At 37.4% G+C, this 22903-nt stretch overlaps 1 protein-coding gene across 4 annotated transcripts in view; it reads right to left on the minus strand.

Annotated features, from left to right (window-relative positions):
* LOC137250526 (allatostatin-A receptor-like) overlaps window positions 1-22903 on the minus strand; it is a 361545-nt gene that overhangs the window by 82032 nt on the left and 256610 nt on the right. For all 4 annotated transcript variants that reach the window (XM_067783486.1, XM_067783484.1, XM_067783483.1 and 1 more), the window contains one exon: window positions 2369-2487. In XM_067783486.1, the coding sequence (XP_067639587.1) occupies window positions 2369-2487 (119 nt within the window). The remainder of the gene's footprint in view (window positions 1-2368; window positions 2488-22903) is intronic.

Genomic DNA, 22903 nt, shown 5'->3' on the forward strand with positions numbered 1-22903 from the left:
TTTAACTACATTTGACTGATTTCCAACAACAGCGTTCCAAGTGCACAGCTGGGTATGCAGTGTTCGGTTTCACTCGAACTTAGGATTTCTTACTTGTTTAAATAAATATTTTCTCGTTTGGTTGAAAATCGTTCAAATATACATCAAATATTTTCTCAAAATTTGAATGAACAAATAAAAAACAATTATTGTTCTTCTAAAAATAGCAAAATGCAATAACCGTTCGAATTATGTTCTGCATGAAAATATAAAAATTGACGTAGAAGTGGAAAAGTGTGAAAAAGACGTGGCTTTGGTCGTATCTGTTTGTCAACAAATCGATCATCGCAGGATTGCAGGTTCACATCTCAATAACCTGAGAAGTCTTCGAAAAGATTTACAGAGTATAGTATCTGATATTTTTTTAAAGTTTTTCGCCTTTCAGAGGTTTCCACAAATTCATAGAAGTCATCAGGGCCTACATTCATTAATACAAACTAAATGCAGATATGCTGTGTTGTTCAAGATTCGTCTACACAGAATTTCATCCGAGGGACAAAAGAGTTATAGATTTGGTTTTATTTGCCAACATACATACATGCATACATACTACATATGTATATTAAAACTACAACAGCATATTAAAATCCCAAGTCTTTTTATACTCAGCTGAGCATAGCTCACAAGGTATATTAATTTTGTTCGCATAAGGGTACCCCGTAACGGCATAAACTAATCGAGATAGATATAGACTTCTATATATCAAACTGATCTGGGCGAAAAAAGAAATCCATTTAGCCATGTCCGTCCGCCTGTCTGCCCGTTAACACGATAACTTGAGTAAATTTTGAGGTATATTGATGAAATTTGGTATGTAGGTTCCTGGGCACTCATCTCAGATTGCTATTTAAAATGAACGAAATCGGACTATAACCACGCCCACTTTTTCGATATCGAAAATTTCGAAAAACCGAAAAAGTGCGATAACTCATTACCACAGACGGCTAAAACAATGAAACATGGTAGGTGGGTTGACCTTATGACACAGAATAGAAAATTAGTAAAATTTTGGAAAATGCTGTTGGCACCGCCCACTTTTAAAGGAAGATAATTTAAAAGTTTTGCAACCTGTAATTTGGCAGTCGTTGAAGATATCATGATGAAGTTTGGCAGGAACGTTACTCCTATTACTATATGTGTGCTGTATAAAAATTACCAAAATCGGATGACGAATATGCCACTTTTTAAAAATAAAAATTTTTTTTGTCAAATTTTAACAAAAAATTTAATATTTTTACAGTATATAAGTAAATTATGTCAAATTTCAACCGCAGTTATGATATTGCAACAAAATACAAAAATAAAAGAAAACTTCAGAATTTGCGTGGCTCCGCGCTTTTTCATTTAATTTGTCTAGAATACTTTAAATGCCATAAGTCGAAAACAAAATTTACCAATCCTTGTGAAATTTGGTAACGGCATAGCTTCTACCGTCTGTCCTTCCGCTCGGCCGTTACACGATAACTTGAGCAAAAATTTATATATCTTTACTAAACTTAGTCCACGTACTTATCTGAACTCACTTTATCTTCGCATTAAAAATGGGCGAAATCCGACTATGGCCACGCCCACTTTTTCGATATCGAAAATTTCGAAATATGAAAAAAAATACCATAATTCTATACCAAATACGAAAAAAGTTATGAAATATGTTAATTGGATTGTTTTTTGACGTAAAATATAACTTTAGAAAAAACTTTGTAAAATGGGTGTAACACCTACCATATAAAGTAGGAGAAAATGAAAAAGTTCTGCAGGGCGAAATCAAAAGCCCTTGGAATCATGGCAGGAAACTGTTCGTGGTATTACCTATATAAATAAATTAGCGGTACCCGACAGATCATGATCTGCGTCACCCTGATCCACATTTTGGTCGATATCTCGAAAACGCCTTCCCATATACAACCAAGGCCCACTACCTTTTAAAATACTCATTACCACCTTTCATTTGATACCATGTCGTACAAACACATCATAGAGTCACCCTTGGTCAACCCTTATGGAGATATCTCGAAAAGGCGTCCACCCATAGAACTAAGGCCCACTCCCTTTTAAAATACTATTTAATACCTTCCATTGCATGTCATACAAACACATTCCAGGGTTACCCTAGGTTCATTTTCCTACGTAGCGATTTTCCCTTATTTTGTGCCCAAAGCTCTCAGCTGAGTATGCAATGTTCGGTTACACCCGAACTTAGCCTTCCTTACTTGTTGGCTACTTGCTTTAAACACAAAAGGAAAATAAATCTTCAAAAATATATAAAATCAAATTTTGATGTTAAGACACCCTTACTTTATATTAATTTTTGTAGATAAGTTCTTCTTACCTGGATTCTGCAGAGGGCTTACAGCCTGGTGCGCTACGCCAAAGTCTTGCCAGCATCCCCACATACAGGAAACATATGAGAGTAAGTGGAACTATGTACGATGATAAGAAGAAGGAAACCTATTGGAAGAGTAAACTTAAAATATTTTTTGTTCCTTTTATTTTTTACAAAACTTATTTAGATCTTCGATTTAATAGTCTATTCCATGAACTAACAAACAGATCCCGCATTAAAAAATGAGAGAGCAAAAAAATCATAGTAAGCTGTGAAGTAAAGTTTCTCGGCGTGACGTCACGCTTTTGACAACATGTTTCATTGTTGACGCAGACTTTATTCCAATCGGGGTATCTTGCTCAGCTCTTATCTCCTACTACATTTTTTATCTCAAAGGTTTATTAGGGTCGAGTCGAAAACTAAATAGTATTACTATATATTATCTTTTGGTTAAAGTTTTCAATGCGTGCATGTGAAAAGCTGATTTTTTATAAGTGACGACTGGATGAAATGACGGCAATTCATTGTTCGTGCCTTAAGACATGATTGTTCACATTTTACTTACGGTGTTTGTACTTTTTTGGTACGGAATGAGAATAGAAGGATTAAAATATAAGCAAAAAATTTGTCCAGACGCGGTCTGTTAATCCTGCCAAAATTCAATATAGAGCACTACTTCAAGTTTTATATAAAAATGAGCTACGTCGAGGGAGTGTGGTCAGCTAACCCTGGTTTGCGATAACAGTCGCTAATTGGGAGCACAAAATGAGGCTAAGTCTTCCTCCACTGTATCTCCCAACTCAGTGGACGTCGTCCCTTTCCTCTACTCACAAACTGCGGTTACTTTCTTTCTTGGCCGGAGCATATTCGTCTATCCGCATAACATGACCCAGCTAGCGAAGCTTCTCTTTTTATTCGCTGCACTATCGTCATATCTGCGGAAAGCTCATATAGCTCATCATTATACCTCCTTCTGTACTCGCCGTCGACATCACGGATAGGACTATAAATCTTCCGGAGAACTATTCTCTCGAATACCCCAAGAGCCATCTCATCTTCTCTCGATACCTCACATGATTCCGAGCCATACCTCAGGACAGAGCGAGATTTTTGTTCGTCGAGAGAGGACTTTACTTTTCAATTGCCAAAAGAAGCACTTGTTGGCAAGAATTATTTTCCGTCTAATTTCTAGGCCGACATTACTTCTTCTTTTAATGCTGCGTTCCAAATATCCTTCACAGTCTCGAATTTATATCCGTCAACAGTGACGTGCCTACAGAGACTACTATGACAGTACTTCGTCTTGTCCTCATTTGCCGCAAGACCCACTTTTTTGTTTCTTTATCTTATACCAACTCTTCGCCTCCATGTTTGAACAGCCCGGCATCATTACTTGGCACCTTGTAATTTTTTAGCCGGCATATTGCCATTCTCACTTCCCCGTAATTGGATGCCGGAGCTGTTTTCCATCATCGCCGATTGGCGTATCGGGCTCGTCTTCCCCCACACTCTGTACGTCAGTTACCAGGTCGCCGTAATCGTTACCCATATATTTTTATTTCTCATAAATATTTTTACAATTTCAAACTTTTAAAATCAAAGTTCAGCAAGATTATTTCTTTACATAATACATTTTTCGCTAATTTTTGTCCATTTATATAAAGGAAATGCCTAAACTTTTTTTATTTTCTTTTTATTTTTATTTCCGTTGCAGGTACGAATGCGGATATATCCTATGAAATGGAGCCAGGCATTTTCAGAATGATTTAAAAGAGAAGTTTCGGCATCCGGTGAATTAAAATTTGTTTTATAATAGTCTGGCCTAGGTCCGTTTATGGGATGAACATTGATGTGGTGATTCGAAACATAAAGCTTAAGCCCTAAGCCGACAGTAAAATCTTCATATGAGTAATATATTGTGTGACGTAAAATGGAGCCTGTTGCAATTTATTAAGGTTTTCAGATATGTGATTGATGGTCATAGCTTTCTCATGCGGACCAGAAAAAACTTGAAACTTTGTTTCCTCTTGAAAAGCACAGGTCTATTTTATTTTATATTTATCAAAACTGTCGCTTAAGTTTGTATTAGGGCTGCGAACTGCATCCAGACTTTTCAACTATCCGGATAAACCGTATATTCAAATAACCGGATAGCTAAGCAAAAATTCCGGATATCCGCTGTTCGGCTATCCGAATACGTAATCGGAAAATTCGGATATCCGTATGTTTGAATACTGTAATATAAAAGTGGAAAATCTGCATATCAGAACTGAACGAAGCAAGCATGGAAAAATTATTCACAAAATATGTTTGCGGATTATTAAATTAACGTCAAAAATTAAAAAGCTACAGTTTTACAAACAAGTGAAAATAAGGACAGTGCCATTTGTTTATATTGTGAAAAAGCGCTGTTAATTGATTTAAATGTCCCACGATTTTATTGTTATTAATGTTAAATGAACATATATGATTCATCAATTTGGTGCTTTCACTGGATATACAAAAATACGGTTATTAACCGGATCTTCATAAATCAGGATATGCGGATAGTTTCACAAACGAACATTAACCGGATATCCATGCCGTCCGGATTTTATCCATGTCAACGGATAACCGGATGCATATCCGGATATTCGAATATGCGGATAGTCCCACCCCTAGTTTTAATGTATGTTCTCAATATATAATATATTTTATGTAGCCGATTACTTAGATATTACGAATAGAAATAGATTATTGCTTGGCCGAAGACAGCCGAAGACAGCCCCGGCCTTTCTTCTTCTTTTTTTTTAGTGCAACTATAGACTTTTCAGACTTAAAATTGAATTTTCACGAAAATAGGTGCAATCTAAATTTTTTACCAAATTTCCTTTGGTGTACCTACAAAAAAGTTAAAGATGTAAGCTCTTACTTTTAACTGTGTTAAGTTAGCTTCATTAACCCTAGAAAGATAACGAGACGTGTTCAAGTTTAAGGACCCTAAAGATATCAAAAAGAAACTTACATTTTTTTTTTTTTTTTCTAACATTTATTTGATATATATTCACTTGTTTTAAATGCTTTTTAAAGAAAAATATCGTTTTTCTAATATATTAAAAATTAAGTTTTACTTGCCTTGGACTTGTCCTTAGAAAAATCAGTCTTTTTCGAAGGACCTCAGTTTAGAGCAAAAAAATTAATATAAAATAATTTTTTTGTACTGCAATTGAATGCATTAACTGTTTTAAACTATACTTAAAAAATATTAGCTAAAATTACCATTTTAGGCAAAAATTACATATAAAATTTATAGTCACGTAAAAGATAATTTAAAAAACCATCGTATATATTTCAGCAAACAAAAAAGTTACTACTGAAAAACACCCCCACTGAAAAGCTGGTAATGGTAGCTGAGAAAACTGAGAACGAGAATGTTCTCTCTTTACGATTGTGGGAGGCTGAGAGCAAAATTAAAACGACGTACGTCTCACAGACGTACGTTATCTCACTAGGGTTAAATACAAATAAGCTAGTTATTTTTCTTATTAACCATTTAGCCGGCAAGCCCGCCTTTAGGCGGGGTTAGATTAAACTGGTAAAACATGTGTACCCCCAATTTTTTCGTACAATTTTTAATGCATCATGTTCGCTAATTATTAGATAAATGCGGCTGCCTTGATTTTAAAGCTGTAAGTGTTAGCAGGGTGCCGTTATAATCATTCTAGTTGGAAAAATAGAGTGCACTGACTACAAATATTATTTTTGCAAGAAGTGGTTTTGGTAACTATAATATAAGTGATAAAACATGTTTCGATCGTCAAAAAAAAATTATTGGTAAGTAGACTAATTGTTAAAGATTGAAATATGTCAATATGATGTGGAATTATAAAAAAAGATTATAGTATTATTGGCCAAAACGTATAGTCTGCCTAAAGGCGGAGCTGCCTGTTCCGCTGTTTTTTTTTATAGCGAAAATCATACTAACCATACGTTTGTTCTTGAGTAGACGAACTTATAATACTGAAATGGATTACTCCAAAAGGCTCAAGTTGTCACAGTTGGCTGATGAAGAAATTGCAGAATTCATGGAAGCTTTAGGTGACGACGATTGCCGTTCTGAAGATGAGATAAGCGAAGACGGGAGTGAAACTGAAGAGTAAGTTATATCAGATAGGGATTTTGAGCGAATTGATAATTACATTCAGGAACTACGAAGTGCTTCTACTAGCGACTTTCTCGCAAAAACTACTAACCGAATGCAGCTCATATGAAGATGATGTGTGCTTTGCGACAATACATGCCAGCTAAACCACACAAATATGGAAAAAAGTTATTTGCCCAGGCGACTCATACGGGTTCGCGTACAGCTTTGAAGTTTGTAAAGGTGCAGGCGACAATGATGTATTTGAAGGCGTCCCTGATTTGGGGGCAACCTCAAATGCCGTTGTTCGTTTATCACAAACGGTCCCTGATTTTAAGAACTACAAATTGTATTTTGATAACTTTTACACATCGCTTCCACTTTTGGGTTACTTGCGAAGTCGAGGAATTCTATCCCTAGGTAGGAAGGTGCCAATCGAATTCCAACCTGCAAGCTGTCTAAAGATAAAGATGTTTGCAAAAAAGATCGAGGTTATTCAGAAGAGTTTCTGGGTACTGCTTATGGTATTGAAATAACTACTGTTGTATGGAAGGACACAAAAGCCGTTGTCTTGGCTTCAACATACGCAGGTGTAAAGCAGTTTAGAGAGGCATCTGATGAAACGCCACCAAGAAAGACAATTAGATACGACAGGAAGGATAAGCAATATATTTAAATGGCCTGCCCTAATATTATTACACAACTATCATATGGGGGGAGTTGATCTCATGGGCGCTTTACTAGGACGCTATTCGGATGAAAACGAGGAAGTGGACGCTAAATATATTTTATCATCTTATAGATGTGGCAATGGTATAGGCATACCTGCTCTATCGTCGAATTACCGCAAATCATCAGCTTACAAATGTGAAACTCCCGGATTTTCCAGTTGAAGTAGCTAAGATACTTTGTAGCTCTCAAAAACTTTTAAGGAGACCAGTGGGGCGACCAGCTAGTGCTTCTCCAAGTGACCAATGGAAGCCAAATAAAAAAACCAACGCACCACAGATTGATATTCTTTACGATGGCATTGATCATATACCTGATTCTTTGGATCGGAGCAATAAAGGATGTGCAAAATGCCTGGTTGTAAATCAGAAACTGAAATATTTTGCACAAAATGTAATCTTACGTATGCTTATCAGCTAAAAATAAATATTTCCAACTATTCCATAAACAATAATTCAATACTCTTTTAACTTTTTTTGTTAATAAAAATACATAAGAAAATTCTTTCTTGTTCATTTCAAGTACCCGTAAACAGGCAGGTCCGCCTAAAGGCGGGTGGGGTTTTTCAGCCCTGGGGGGAAAATTATTAACTGTTTTGGCAATCTGACATCAAATTCGAGTTTATCGCACTAGAATTAAAAAAAAAAAATAAATAAATGTAAGGCGCGATAACCTCCGAAGAGATCTAAGGCCGAGCTTCTCTTCCAATTTGCGTCGTGCTGCTCTTGATTTTTCCCTACAAATTGGCCGGACGGGACCTACATGTTTTATGCCGACTCCGAACGGCATCTGCAAGGCAGATGAGTTTTCACTAAGAGCTTTTCATGGCAGAAATACAATCGGAGCGCTTGCCAGACACTGCCGAGGGGCGACCCCGCTTAGAAAAATTTTCTTCTAATTGAAAAATCTTATTTCTAAAATTTTGATGTTGCTTTGCCCGGGAGTTGAACCCAGGGCATACGGCGTGATAGGCGGAGCACGCTACCATCACACCACGGTGGCCGCATAGGCAATAGGTATGAATTTTTTCATTGAAAACAAAAATTGGCCGGTTAGAGGGTTAAGTCACAAATCGTGTGACAGAACATACTATTTGAAGCTTATTGAAAAGGTTAGATCCACATTTTATTTTAAAAACAATAAAAGACATTGAAAATTGTTTAAAGGTAAATTTTTTTTTGTATACATACTATACCCAGTTTTATAAGATACATTTTTCTCGCGACAAAGTTCACTTTCTATGGAACCTTCAGTTTAAATGCAATATATTTTGAAGTGAGCTAAGACGTTTATGAAATAAATCTGAAATGGAGAGTTCAGCCCAGATAGAGTATAAATTATTACTCTGCATTTATTTAATAAAACAGCCCCCAGATTTTTTATTATCAATCAATTCTTTTATGAAACACCGTACTTCTGGATCAGCTGCATTTACATAAAATTGCGGATTTTTGTGGTGCTCATCATTCGAAAATATTCCCACCGCACAAAGTTTTCCATCCACTATGCCAGGTGCTCCAGAATCTCTATTACAAAATCCATTGCCGCCTTTAGCACAATACATATTTTTTTCTACAAGTTTTTGGTAGAAAAACATACATTTATCTAGTGTTAATATAGTTACGTCCTGTTTTATGAGTCCACAACGAGGTGTTCTTAGTATTTGTGGAGTCCATCCACTAACTTGCATCTGTGTGTTCACCCAAAGTTGACTTTTGCAAAGTGGTATTGGATTCACTCCATCATTTTTTTTAAAGGATTTATTCAGTTTAATTCCAGCTATACCCATATTGTCTCTAAAATTCAAACTATATTGATAAAATACATCCTTCACTGTGCGACGTGCTCTGCGGATATCTGTTGGATTAGCTGCAACGTTGATTACATTTTTATTTAAACCGTTCAGGCATTTCGCAGCTGTGATCACTATTTTCATGGAGACTAATGATCCAACGCAAAAATATTCTTCTTCTTCCTTAAGTAATGCTACCAAATACTGATCGTCAGTTTCCGAATTTACATGGCCCAAAAAACAGTTAAGCGCAAGAGCCAGGATCGCGCAATAATTGTGGAAATTCATTTGATATTCTGACTGTTCGATGCTTGCCAAGTATGAAGAGGTATAAAGTAACTAAACCAAGAAGAGTTTTGTGGGGCTATTTATATACAGTGGTGAAGCTAGATAAAATTTTCGGGTGCAAGTGCACGGTTAGAAATCTGAGGCTAAATTTTTAACCATTAATCGGTTTAAACACTTTCTGAGACATTTTTCTACTAAGTTGGAAACCTCTCAATTTAAAATTTTCTTTTTAATTCAATTCAATTTCAATAAAAAAAATTGTTTAAACAATAAGTTTAAAATATTAAAATTGTTTTAAAACAAAACCAAAAAAGTTAAAAAAAATCCAAAATAAAAACATGTAGTCACTTCTGGGTTTGAAAGAAAAGCAAAGGGTTTCAAAAATCTAAAAATAGAAACTGGAATAGAAACGTCTGGTTTTAAAACTTATCCTAAGGGTGTAAATTTCGTTCTGAAAATTCCAAAATAAAAAATGTTATTTGTGAAAAGTGCTGCAAGTTATTGAGTCTTTTTCAAAAATTTTATTATACTTATAAGGTGTTATGAAATGATTTCTAACGCAGTAGGTAGAGCAACGCTGTGAGAAAAATTTCTAATTCAAAACTGGTGCGTTTCTCGTACATTCGGAATTTCTAGTAGTTCGCTCTCTACAGCTTCCAACTGGCGAATTTAACATGGTGATGTGCTAGTTGGTTCGAGTTGTATTAACTTTTCTATAGTTTCGCACTAGATACATATTTCCACTTTGGACCTAGTTGGTTTATAAGAACTGTTTCCGTAGTTCCAAACAGTTTAGTTGTTTTCTTGGTACTATTTCGTTGGTTCCGAACGGGAAAGAAATTCTAAATGCTCCTTCTAGTACGGTATTAGAGCATTTATCGGTTGTTACTAGCAAGCGGGAAACTTTGGGAAAATAAGTCATACTCACAGTTCAAGTTATTTAAAGCTGGTAGCAGTTTTTTTGTAGGTAGCATATTCCTTAAATTAGATATGAAAAATAAGAACCCAAGCTGTCGATTTTAAAACTGGGTAAAATTTTTTATCAACTAACTTGTACTTATTTGGCAATTTAGGTCTAGTTCCGAACCAAAACGCTAAGTGTAGACATCTTCAGTTTCAAATTGAAACCCAGTTCTATGTACTTATTTTCAAGAAGACCGTCATAATCTATATTTTAGACAACGTTTGGTCATATGTGCAAAATATTTCAGATTTAAGCTCAAGCTTTTTACCGTGTGCCTGCCAAAATCTCAAACCACTTATTGATAAAAAGTGGCCGCCGTGGGGAGGTGGGAGCGTACTGCGCATACCACACCGAACGGCTTGAGTTCAAGTGCCGACCAAAGCAACATCAAAAATTCAAAACAAGCTTTTCCAATGGAAAAGAAGTTTGTCTAAGCGCGGTCGCCCTTAGGCAATGAATTGGTATACACCCCAAGCGTATTGCTACTATTAAAAACTTTTCGATGAAAATGCACCTTACTTGTATCACCTTCCGTATGGAATCGGCATAAAGCATGTAGGACCCGTCTGCCTATTTGTTGGAAAAATCAAAAGGGAGCAAGATGCGAATTCGAAGAGAAGTTCGGCCTAAATCTTGTCGAAGATAAATCGCGCCAAGCATTAATTATTTCTTTTTTCTTTTTAATTTTTTATGGTTATTGCGTCAAACGTAATACAAATTCTAAATAAGTTAAACAAACAGCTTTTGTTCTACGAAACTAACAAATTCAAAGTTGTTATGTTTATTCCATAGAAATGAAATTAGCGCGTAGTTGGTAAAATATTTTGGTATTCTTTTTCAAAGCAAATATTTGATTGTACTTAATTGCTCGTTTCTGTATTTGTATACATAGTTGATTTGTGGTATTAAGTTCAGATAGGTTAAGTGATATGTGTAAAATATGACTTACTTTGCAGACATATGGAATATCGGTGTCTCAAAAATATAGCAAGAAGGCTAGCAATATTTTACTAGTTTTTTCGTTTTAAGTTACTTAATCTTATCTGAATGTATACATTCAAACCGATTTTCATTTAAAGTGTTTATTATAATAAAAAAAACGAAAGCTTATGGCAATTTATTAAATATGAAGGAAAATTACCAGTGAAATACAATTTCGAAAAGTCATTTATCTTACGAGTTTAAACTGATGCGATTTCTTATTGGATATGTAAGATATCTAATTAGGGTTTTAAATTTGTGTAAGCTGAAGTGTTTCATTTACTGGTACAGAAAGTTCTGCATATGTCGAACTTTCTATAAATTTTTTAGGAATGACATAGTAGGGTTTGAATTAGTTATTTCTCAATTAGTGTTTTATAGCATTTTTAGAATCAGCTGCACTTGTACGGTATACGGGCTTACCTGGGCCCAGTATAGATTGGTATTAAAAATGAGTGAAATCGGACAACAACCACGCAAACTTTTTCGTTATGGAAAATTTTGAAAATCTGAAAAAATTGTAGGATATGGGCGTGGCACCACCTACATTTAGAAGAAGGGAAGTTGAAAATTTAGCATTCGCTACAGCAGTTAAATATATTATATTGAAATTTGGCAAAGACTTTATACTTGCCAAATTATATAGACTGACTGAAGACTACGCCCACTTTTCCTAAATGCTAAACCTTAACAAAGTTTGCACTAACTCAACGGTATTTAATTACATTTTACTGATATTCTACCTCAGTAGTGTTATGGGACAAAACTTAAACACATTTTGAAAAAAAAAAAAATCAAAAAATATTAAGCATTTCCTTTATATAAATGGACAAAATGGGCGAACTTGGATTGGAAAGTTGGCAGAAAACGAGTCAACTCATCAACATATAGTCTGCGTATTGCCACCTTTATATTTTTATTTTTCATAAATATTTTTACAATTACTATGTGAAAATTTTAAAATCAAAGTTCAGCAAGAATATGTTTTTAGATAAGGATACATTTTTCGATGATTTTTGTCCATTTTTATAAAGGAAGTGCTTAAAATTTTTTTATTTTCTTTTTATTTTTTACTATTTAGTTCTAGGTGGAAAAGGGTAGTGCCTTATTTATTACAAGGTGAAAAACTTACTTTTATTAATTCTGTAAAATCATAAATGCAACCATGTCAACTAATTAATAGAATAAGCAAAAATACATCACTGTAAAGGAAGAAAAGAGAAGATGGTGGACTTCCGGTCAATTATTGGATTGACGACTGAGGAATAAAGTATTGTGATAATTAATCCGGACATTTCTGCTGTTTTATTAACCATCGAAGGTAGAAATTACATCTCAGGTGTGTTAAAGAACATTGCGCACTATTATAAACAACTATTTTGTAAAATGGATGCTCGAGAAGGCATTATTAAAGTTTTAACTGAAAATAATGTGGATTTTCCTCCTACTGCCAACATTATACAATTACGCAGATTACTGCAAAATATAGTTTGCGTGGGAGATAATAGCTCCGCAAATATGATGAATACCACTCCGAACTCAAATATATTGGAGAACATTCCGGACGAAATGATTGAGATAAACGCTGCCGTTTCTATTGAGTCCTCTGCCGCCATTGCCGTAACCGCCCTTCATACTGCCGCCACTGCCGTTCCAACTGCCTCTACTACCGATGTTTTGGTTGAATTCAATACAACACCTGCCGTTCACGATGTTTTCGTTGCCGCCACTGCCGTCTATTCTGCCGCCGCTACCGTCTGCTCTGACGCCTCTGCCGTTCATACTGCCGCCACTGCCGTTCCAATTGCCTCTACTACCATGTTTTGGTTGAATTCAATTCAACACCTGCCGCTCACGATGTTTTTGCTGCCGCCACTGCCGTCACCGCCGTTCATACTGCCGCCACTGGACTTCCAACTGTCTTTACTACCGATGTTCTGGTTGAATTAAATTCAACACCTACCGTTCACGATGTTTTTGCTGCCGCCACTGCCGTCTATTCTGCCGCCGCTACCGTCTGCTCTGCCGCCACTACCGTCACCGCCGTTCATACTGCCTTTACTACCGACGTTTTGGTTGAATTCAATTCAACACCTGCTGTTCACGATGTCTTTGCTGCCGCCCCATCAAACTCTGCCCCAATTGACGCAAAAGCCACGACCATAAGTATGGATGACGAACTGGTGGCGCTACGAAAACGTATGGAAATATTAAAATTAGTACTAGGGTACAACAGCAACGTAGACTGGATTTTGCCGATATAGTGCATGCTATGCCCAAGTTCAGTGGTGATGATATATCAGTGACGATGGGACATTTTCTTCAAGATTTCCAAGAAGTAATGAAGTCGTCAAGAGTCGACGAACGATTTAAATTCCTGGCTTTTCCTTTTTTTTCATAATAGAGGGTATAGGCAATGTAGTGCCAAATGCACATCTACTGTTACCGGCCAAAACACTTGATGACAGGCATGCTTAACCAACGAACCGATATCATTTCGTTACGATAATTAACGTTAATAAACGAAACAAAGACATTTCGTTTCGTTTATTAACGTTAAGAACGTCAAATTAACGAAATGATTTCGTTTCGTTTTCTGCCATATCAAAACGAAATCAAATCGCTTATGTTGATTATTAATTTCAAACTATGCTGGCAAAGCTGATTGATGGCGGAGTCATTAAAGGTGAAAGCATTAGCCTAGCTAATTGCAACGTTTCTCATGAATTTTGACAGTACGAAAATTTCTCAGAGTATTTTTGGCATTACCACCAACGAATTACCCAACAAATTACATGGAGTTTGTGTGTATGTCCGCTCGCTGTTACCACCTTACAGCTTCACCATGGCTATAGCATTGCCAGCACAATTCAAACATAAAGTATCACGTTTTTGTTAACGTTTTTAACGTTAACGAAAGCTTTTCGTTTCGGTTAAAAACGAGATACAATTTATCTTCTTTATCGATAATATTTCGAAATGTTTCAACGGAAACGGTGGAAATTTTTTGATAAACGATTAGCTCAACGTTAAGGTGCATCCCTGCTTGATGAGTTGAAGGTATTAGTGAGCCATTTTCAAAGAAAATATTTCACAGTAGAACCAGACTAATATTTTTTAGAAATTAAGTTATACTGTATCGAGGCCGATTACAGTGTCAGATTGGCCGAGTGGTAACTCTGAACACAAATAGCGAATTGTATTAGATTAGGTATTGGATTAAGAAATGTATGACTGTAAAAATAGAAATTAAGATAATGTATCGAGGTCGATACAGTTTCAGGCCGGCCGATTTGTAAGATCATAAATGCAACCATGTCAACTAATTAATAGAATAAGCAAAAATACATCACTGTAAAGGAAGAAAAGAGAAGATGGTGGACTTCCGGTTTATTATTGGATTGACGACTGAAGAATAAAGTATTATGATAATTAATCCGGACGTTTCTGCTGTTTTATTAACCATCGAAGGTAGGAATTAAAATTCAGAATACAAACAATGTGCTAAGTCACTTTTTTTGAAAAATTGTATTTTAGTGCAGTTTTAAAACTGAATTCAAAATACCACGATCACAAAAAAAACAAGTAAGGAAGGCTAAGTTCGGGTGTAACCGAACATTACATACTCAGTTGAGAGCTATGGAGACAAAATAAGAAAAATCACCACGTAGGAAATGAACCTAGGGTAACCCTGGAATGTGGTTGTATGACATGTGTATCAAATGGAAGGTATTAAAAAGTATTTTAAGAGAGAGTAGGCCATATTTCTATGGTTGGACGCAATTTAGGGATATCGCCATAAAGGGCGACCAGGGCTGACTCTAGAATTTGTTTGTACGATATGGGTATCAAATGAAAGGTGCTAATGAGTGTTTTAAAAGGGAGTGTGCCTTAGTTGTATATGTGAAGGCGTTTTCGAGATATCGCCATAAAGGTGGACCAGGGGTGCCTCTAGAATGTGTTTGTACGATATGGGTATGAAATGAAAGGTGGTAATGAGTATTTTAAAATCGAGTGATCCTTAGTTCTATAGGTGGACGCCTTTTCGAGATATCGCCATAAAGGTGGGCCAGGGGTGACTCTAGAATGTGTTTCTACGATATGGGTATCAAATGAAAGGTGGTAATGAGTATTTTAAAATGGAGTGATCCTTAGTTCTATAGGTGGACGCCTTTTCGAGATATCGCCATAAAGGTGGGCCAGGGGTGACTCTAGAATGTGTTTGTACGATATGGGTATCAAATGAAAGGTGGTAATGAGTATTTTAAAATGGAGTGATCCTTAGTTCTATAGGTGGACGCCTTTTCGAGATATCGCCATAAAGGTGGGCCAGAGGTGACTCTAGAATGTGCTTGTACGATATCGGTATCAAATGAAAGGTGCTAATGAGCATTTTAAAAGGGAATGGCCTTAGTTCTATAGGTGAACGCCTTTTCTAGATATCGCCATAAAGGTGGAGCAGGGGTGACTCTAGAATGTGTTTGTACGATATGGGCATCAAATGAAAGGTGCTAATGAGTATTTTAAAAGGGAATGGGCTTTAGTTCTATAGGTGAACGCCTTTTCGAGATATCGCCATAAAGGTGGACCACGGGTGACTCTATAATATATTTGTACGATATGGGTATGAAATGAAAGGTGTTAATGAGTATTTTAAAAGGGAGTGATCCTTAGTTCCATAGGTGGACGCCGTTTCGAGATATCGCCATAAAGGTGGACCAGGGGTGACTCTAGAATGTGTTGTACGATATGGGAATCAAATGAAAGGTGTCACTGAGCATTTTAAGAGGGAGTGGGCATTAGGTCTATAGGTGGACGCCTTTTCGAGTTATCGCCATTAGGGTGGGCCAGGGTGACTCTAGAATGTTTGTACGATATGGGTATCAAACGAAAGGTGTTACTGAGCATTTTAAGAGGGAGTGGGCATTAGGTCTATAGGTGGACGCCTTTTCGAGATATCGCCATTAGGGTGGGCCAGGGGTGACTCTAGAACAGGTATGGGCGTTAACAACAAATTTGGATAACCATTGACGAAAAAATAAAAAATAAATTTTTATTCATTATTCAAGAAAACTTGAGTGATGAATAACATGTTATTTTTTATTCAAGCATTTCTTGAATAATGAATAACATTTTCTCGTTATTCAAAATATTCTAATTGATGATAAACGCCCATTCTTATTTTTGCAAATTTTGAATAAAGAGTTGAGTTATTATTCATTATTTACAAAATATGGAATAACAATAAAATTTTAGTTTTTATTCAGTTATCCAAAAATAAAAAAATAAACCATCGAGATGCCCTGAAAATATACCCATATGCGCAACCAGTTCGCGTGTAGTTCTTAGGGTAATATTGAGATGATTTTGGGGAGTATTCGCGGGGTTTTTTGGGGGCCGTTTGGGTGTAATTTCTGGGACACTTTGGCATGGTTTAGGGGAGTACCTCGGGGTCCTCCCAGGTCATTCCGTGACCTTTTTGGGACTCCCTCGGGGTCATTCCGGGATGATTTTGGGGACTCCCTCGGGGTCATTTCGGGGTCATTTGGGGATGGTTTTGGGGAGTTCCTAGGGGTCATTTGGGGTCATTCCGGGATCTTTTTGGGGACTCCCTCGGGGTCATTTGGGGGTCATTCTTGGGTCATTCCGGGATCTTTTTGGGGACTCCCTCGGGGTTATTTGGGGGTCATTCCGGGATGATTTTGGGAACTCCCTCGGGGTCATTTCGGGGTCATTTGGGGATGGTTTTGGGGACTCCCTCGGGGTCATTTGGGGGTCATTTCCGGATGGTTTTGGGGACTCCCTCGGGGTCATTTGGGGGTCATTCGTTGGTCATTCCGGGATGTTTTTGGGGAGTCCCTCGGGGTCATTTGGGGGTCATTCCGGGATGATTTTGGGGACTCCCTCGGGGTCATTTGGGGATGGTTTTGGGGAGTCCCTAGGGGTCATTTGGGGTCATTCCGGGATCTTTTTGGGGACTCCCTCGAGGTCATTTCTGGGTCATTTGGGGGTAATTTCGGGATGGTTTTCGGGACTCCCTGGGGGTCATTTCGGGGTCATTAGGGGTCATTTCGGGATCTTTTTGGGGACTCCCTCGGGGTCATTTGGGGGTCATTCCGGGATGATTTTGGGGACTCCCTCGGGGTCATTTCGGGGTCATATGGGGATGGTTTTGGGGAGTCCCTGGGGGTCATTTGGGGTCATTCCGGGATGATTTTGAGGACTCCCTCGGGGTCATTTGGGGATGGTTTTGGGGACTCCCTCGGGGTCATTCCGGGATGTTTTTGGGGAGTCCCTCCGGGTCATTTGGGGGTCATTCCGGGATGATTTTGGGGACTCCCTCGGGGTCATTTGGGGATGGTTTTGGGGAGTCCCTAGGGGTCATTTGGGGTCATTCCGGGATCTTTTTGGGGACTCCCTCGAGGTCATTTCGGGGTCATTTGGGGGTCATTTCGGGATGGTTTTCGGGACTCCCTGGGGGTCATTTCGGGGTCATTAGGGGTCATTTCGGGATCTTTTTGGGGACTCCCTCGGGGTCATTTGGGGGTCATTCCGAGATGATTTTGGAGACTCCCTCGGGGTCATTTCGGGGTCATATGGGGATGGTTTTGGGGACTCCCTCGGGGTCATTCGTGGGTCATTCCGGGATGTTTTTGGGGAGTCCCTCGGGGTCATTTGGGGGTGATTCCGGGATGATTTTGGGGACTCCCTCGGGGTCATTTGGGGATGGTTTTGGGGAGTCCCTAGGGGTCATTTGGGGTCATTCCGGGATCTTTTTGGGGACTCCCTCGAGGTCATTTCGGGGTCATTTGGGGGTCATTCGTGGGTCATTCCGCGATCTTTTTGGGGACTCCCTCGGGGTCATTTGGGGGTCATTCCGGGATGATTTTGGGGACTCCCTCGGGATCATTTCGGGGTCATTTGGGGATGGTTTTGAGGAGTCCCTCGGGGTCATTTCGGGGTCATTTGGGGATGGTTTTGGGGACTCCCTCGGGGTCATTTGGGGGTCATTTCGGGATGGTTTTGGGGACTCCCTCGGGGTCATTCGTGGGTCATTCCGGGATGATTTTGGGGAATCCCTCGGGGTCATTTGGGGGTCATTTGGGGATGGTTTTGGGGACTCCCTCGGGGTCATTTGTGGGTCATTTGGGGATGGTTTTGGGGACTCCCTCGGGGTCATTCGTGGGTCATTCCGGGATGATTTTGGGGACTCCCTCGGGGTCATTCGTGGGTCATTCCGGGATGTTTTTGGGGAGTCCCTCGGGGTCATTTGGAGGTCATTTCGGAATGGTTTTGGGGACTCCCAAGGGGTTATATGGGATTAATTTCGTGATGAGGTATGACATTCTTGGAAAAAAGTCCCTTGTTTTAAAAGTTTTCTGGGATGTGGCGCATTCAAATCGGCAGCCGAGATTGGGTGATATTCAATTCGGGCTTCTATATATGTATGTAGTTCAATACACTTTAGTAGCACACTTTTAACATTAAAATATGTAGTTTTTGAGTGTATAATCAAGGTTTAAAACCTGTACATCTCATAGGTCAAAAAAATTTTATTTGATTTGAAAAAGATTCTTTTGACCAGAAATTGTTATATGGAGTAATTTGGATGTATGCTCAGTTAAAAATGTCGCCAAAAGTAATCCGCAAATTTATGACTTGGAGGCACAGTTTCAAAGTTTGCTTCTGGGTATTTAGCGCTCTCTCAGACGTTATTGAACGGTTGGGCAAACCTATGCATAACGGTAGCCACTTTGGTCCATTTGGACCAAAAATGGTCCTTTCCAACCCCGTTTGGGCCGATGGTCATTTTTGGTAAATTTTGGTATTTTTTAGCAAGTAGGCACGACTTTAATATATTTCTCAATTTTTCTCTCGGAGAAAAACAAACTATGGGAACGTTGAAAGGACTTTGCTTGATTGAGCATCCTTTTAATTACCATGGATTGAGGCAATACGATGGCCGGCGAAAAAACTAATTGAAAACTTTTTGTTAGTGACAATTTATCTATACCAAAGGTAAAGAAAAATATGGTCCTTTATCAAATTTGGTAATTTTTTTTTTGATGAATTTCGAACCGAAATGAAAACATTGAATGGCAGCCGTGATTTGGCAGCCAACATTGCCATTAACCCAGATACGCCCATCAAAAGTAAGTAAATATTTTAAAAGTGCTTTGCATTGATATTTAGTAAAAACAACAGTCGAAAGACATTGTTGTTATGGATTTATAAAAATGTTTTGGAAAAAATTGATTTCATACAGGCCTTCCATTGACAGTGGGGTTTATACTTATAAGAAGTACCCTATGGAACGGTACAACAAAAACAACACCGAAAACAAGCAATTGACAAACCATGCTTGTTAATTCAAAGTTGAATACAATATAACATTTTTAGTTAACAATTGGAAAAAATTCAACTTGCAGTGAAAATGTTGATAGTTTATGATTGGACAGCACACAAATTGCCGCAAAAAACTAACTTACCGTACTGTGGACCGCTATATCCCTGCAGTCAAAAGCCAAAGTAGTCAGCAAACATTCTAGTTCTATGACTAGAATTTTGTGGGTTTATTTATACTAGTCAGCTTTTGAATAGTTCATTGACTATAATTTTGTGGTGTTATTCATACTAGTTAGTGTATGAGTAGTTAATTGACTAGAATTGTGTGGCGTTCATCATAATGGTCAGTTTTAGAATGGTTCATTGTAGAGTTGTGCTTTTTCGTTCATTTCAGAGATTCGAATCTTTCGTTCTTTTTCTGATGAACGAACAAGTTGTTCTTTTTGTTCATTTGCTCTTGTTTTTTTTTTAGCAAATTTGTTCACTGCTGCTCTCCCTCGCGGAAAAAGCCTACAAGTATAGATTGGGGTGTGTATGCAGCAATGCTTTGTGTAGGTATATTTAAATGTGTATGTAGCAGTGCCACACACAAAGGTGACCACACATATTTTTAGTGTAAGTGGCATCATCGACATTCGTGCTCACTGTGAATTTCTGCATATGTATGTATGAATTTACGTATGTATGTTCGCGAACGATATGAGAGAAAGAATAACATTAGATAAAACGAACTAAAAGAACAAATGAACTAAAAGAACAAATAGAACCGAAATTGAAGATCTAGTTCACTTGTTCAGTTGAGAGACCCGGTCAATTGAACAAATTCAGAACAAAACGACCCAACTCTAGTTCATTGGCTATAATTTTGTGGTGTTATTAATACTAGTTAGTATTTAAATAATTCATTTGACTATAATTTCGTCTGTCGGCTCGAGGAAATGCGCGAGTGCTTTCTGTAGCCAATTTGCAATGCATAGTTCAGTTGACAATGCTAGATATCGTCCAAATCAACGGGCACATAAACACAAGCATGGCGAGTCAACCCTCTCCGTTACCTCAACAGAGGTTAAAGAAGTTATTGAAAAGGCCAAGCCATCCATATCAATAGTCCCAGACGGAAGACTTATACCGATGCCAAAACATCTGTGCCATGAGGGCATCAGTAGCCTAGGACATTTTTTCTACTTGTCGTTACACACCTATGCCTTTACAGAATAACAGAGAAAGACCGGAAACCCAGCCAGTATCTACCGATATTATCCCTTTAGTCAGTAACGAAAACGTTTAAAGCCGTTATGATTCCCTCAATTAAATGAAATTGTTCGGTTATCCAGCCATAAGCATGACTTCCGTAAAGTGCATATCACTACCACCATTCTGAACTCCGACCTTTGGTCAGCACCTCATCCCATCCGACTTCCATGATGAACCCTAGCAGTTCTCTTGGCTTGAGGGATTTAATGTGGGAAAAACGGAGATAGTACTTTGTTTACTTAAGCCTCAATCTCTACAAAAAAGTGGGTTTTGTCCAATACCCAGAAAAAAAGTTGATTTTGTCGCATAACGTTATTATTATAAATACGAAACTACAGGTTTGACTCAGTTATTTACTTTGACTTCCCCTATTCCTGATATTTGGCATATCTTTATTAACTTTTCAATCCAAACCCTGAAATTTTTCCTACAAAAATATCATGAGTTTCAGGTCTAAGTATAATAAGAATCAGGTAAAATAACAGTTGCAATAAATATTGAAAGTGCTATAACTTCTTTGTTTATTATTTTATTTATATGGTTTCAAAGCAACATTTTCTTAAATTTTTAAGTACTTTCGTTTGGTTAAGGAAAAAAACATACATTAGGGCGGGTAAAATTTTTTTAGCTGACCTAATCATGTGAAAACGACTTCGTAGCTTAACAGGGCATTAAACGGAAATGTGGAGCTTCTCCAGGCCAAAATAATGACATATCAATTTTAAAAATCGGTCGTCAAATAACCAAGTTACAACGAAAAAACCTTTTTGGCTGTATTTCGAAGGATCAAAAAAAATTAAAAAAAATTTTTCGAAACCCTCTCAACATAATCTTCAAATTTAGGGGCGGACATTAGCAACTTTTTTTTTGTATGGGGACCAACCCAGTCTACTGACTAGTATGTCAATTGGTATGATATTGGTGTATATAATAACTAGTATGCCATCTGGTATAATGCTGGCGCAAAGGCTGACTAGTATGTTAATTGGTATGAGTCTGATGGGTATGCTGACTAGTATGTCATCTGGTATGATGTTGGTGTATATAATGACTAGTTTGTCAATTGGTATGATGCTGATGCAGAGGCTGGCAATTGATATTTCGTAGGACATCGCCGTGTTAAAAATACCAGTTGGTAATATGGAAAAAAGACAGAACTCATACTAGTATAGTTTTTTGGCAAACTAGTATTCTTCTAGTATACAACTAGTTGGTTTGACTGCAGGGATATTGACAAACATAAAATCCGTAAATAAAGTAAACACTACATAATAAAACTTGTCTCGCTTTGTATGTAAAAATTTAGGTGTCCTATATGTAGAGCATTTGGCATAAGTGGGTTAAATCGAATATAACATTTCGTTCATTTACTTCAATAGTGTTATAACTCAAAAAACAAAATTTTTCAGGAGAGCCATTCAAAAGATTTTAACTACCATTTGTTGTGCATATAAAAGCATCTTTTCATTTGTATAGCACGTGATCAATTTTTAACGGACCACAAAGATTTTTTTTATACAACATACATCATGATATTTATTACGTTTTTATGTTATTTACTCATAGTCATGGTTTTTGAGTTATGACACTATTGAAGTAAATGAGCGACTTGTTTACACGAGTAGTTTGCTGTATAGTACATATTCTTATTAGAATACTGTTATTCCGAGCAAAAGTATAATACTTTTTGAAGACAGGGCAGACTGGGTAAATGGCATTTTAATTGTAATATTGATTTTCAGTGAAAGTGTTCAAGTGGATATATTAAATAATAATATAAAATATTTACAATGTCAACGCCAATACAAATCGATGAGGATTCGCGATCGAGTATCAGCAATATTGTGTCGGACTTGAATATTGCTGAACCTAACCCCCAGGGAAATATTGAAGTATTAGAAGATGCATATTCCTCTACCGCGTACTTAGATGGAACATTTTTTGTGCCAGAGTTTTCTGGAGCTTGCAGTTGTACACTATCAGTTATTGCTAAGTACCAACTGTGCCCTCAGGGAAAATACATCAGAGGTAGAATAAAATCGGCATCAAATTTATAAGCCATCTTAG

The sequence above is a fragment of the Eurosta solidaginis genome, chromosome 4, assembly GCF_040869045.1.
Source record: "Eurosta solidaginis isolate ZX-2024a chromosome 4, ASM4086904v1, whole genome shotgun sequence".
Classification (NCBI taxonomy): domain Eukaryota; kingdom Metazoa; phylum Arthropoda; class Insecta; order Diptera; family Tephritidae; genus Eurosta; species Eurosta solidaginis.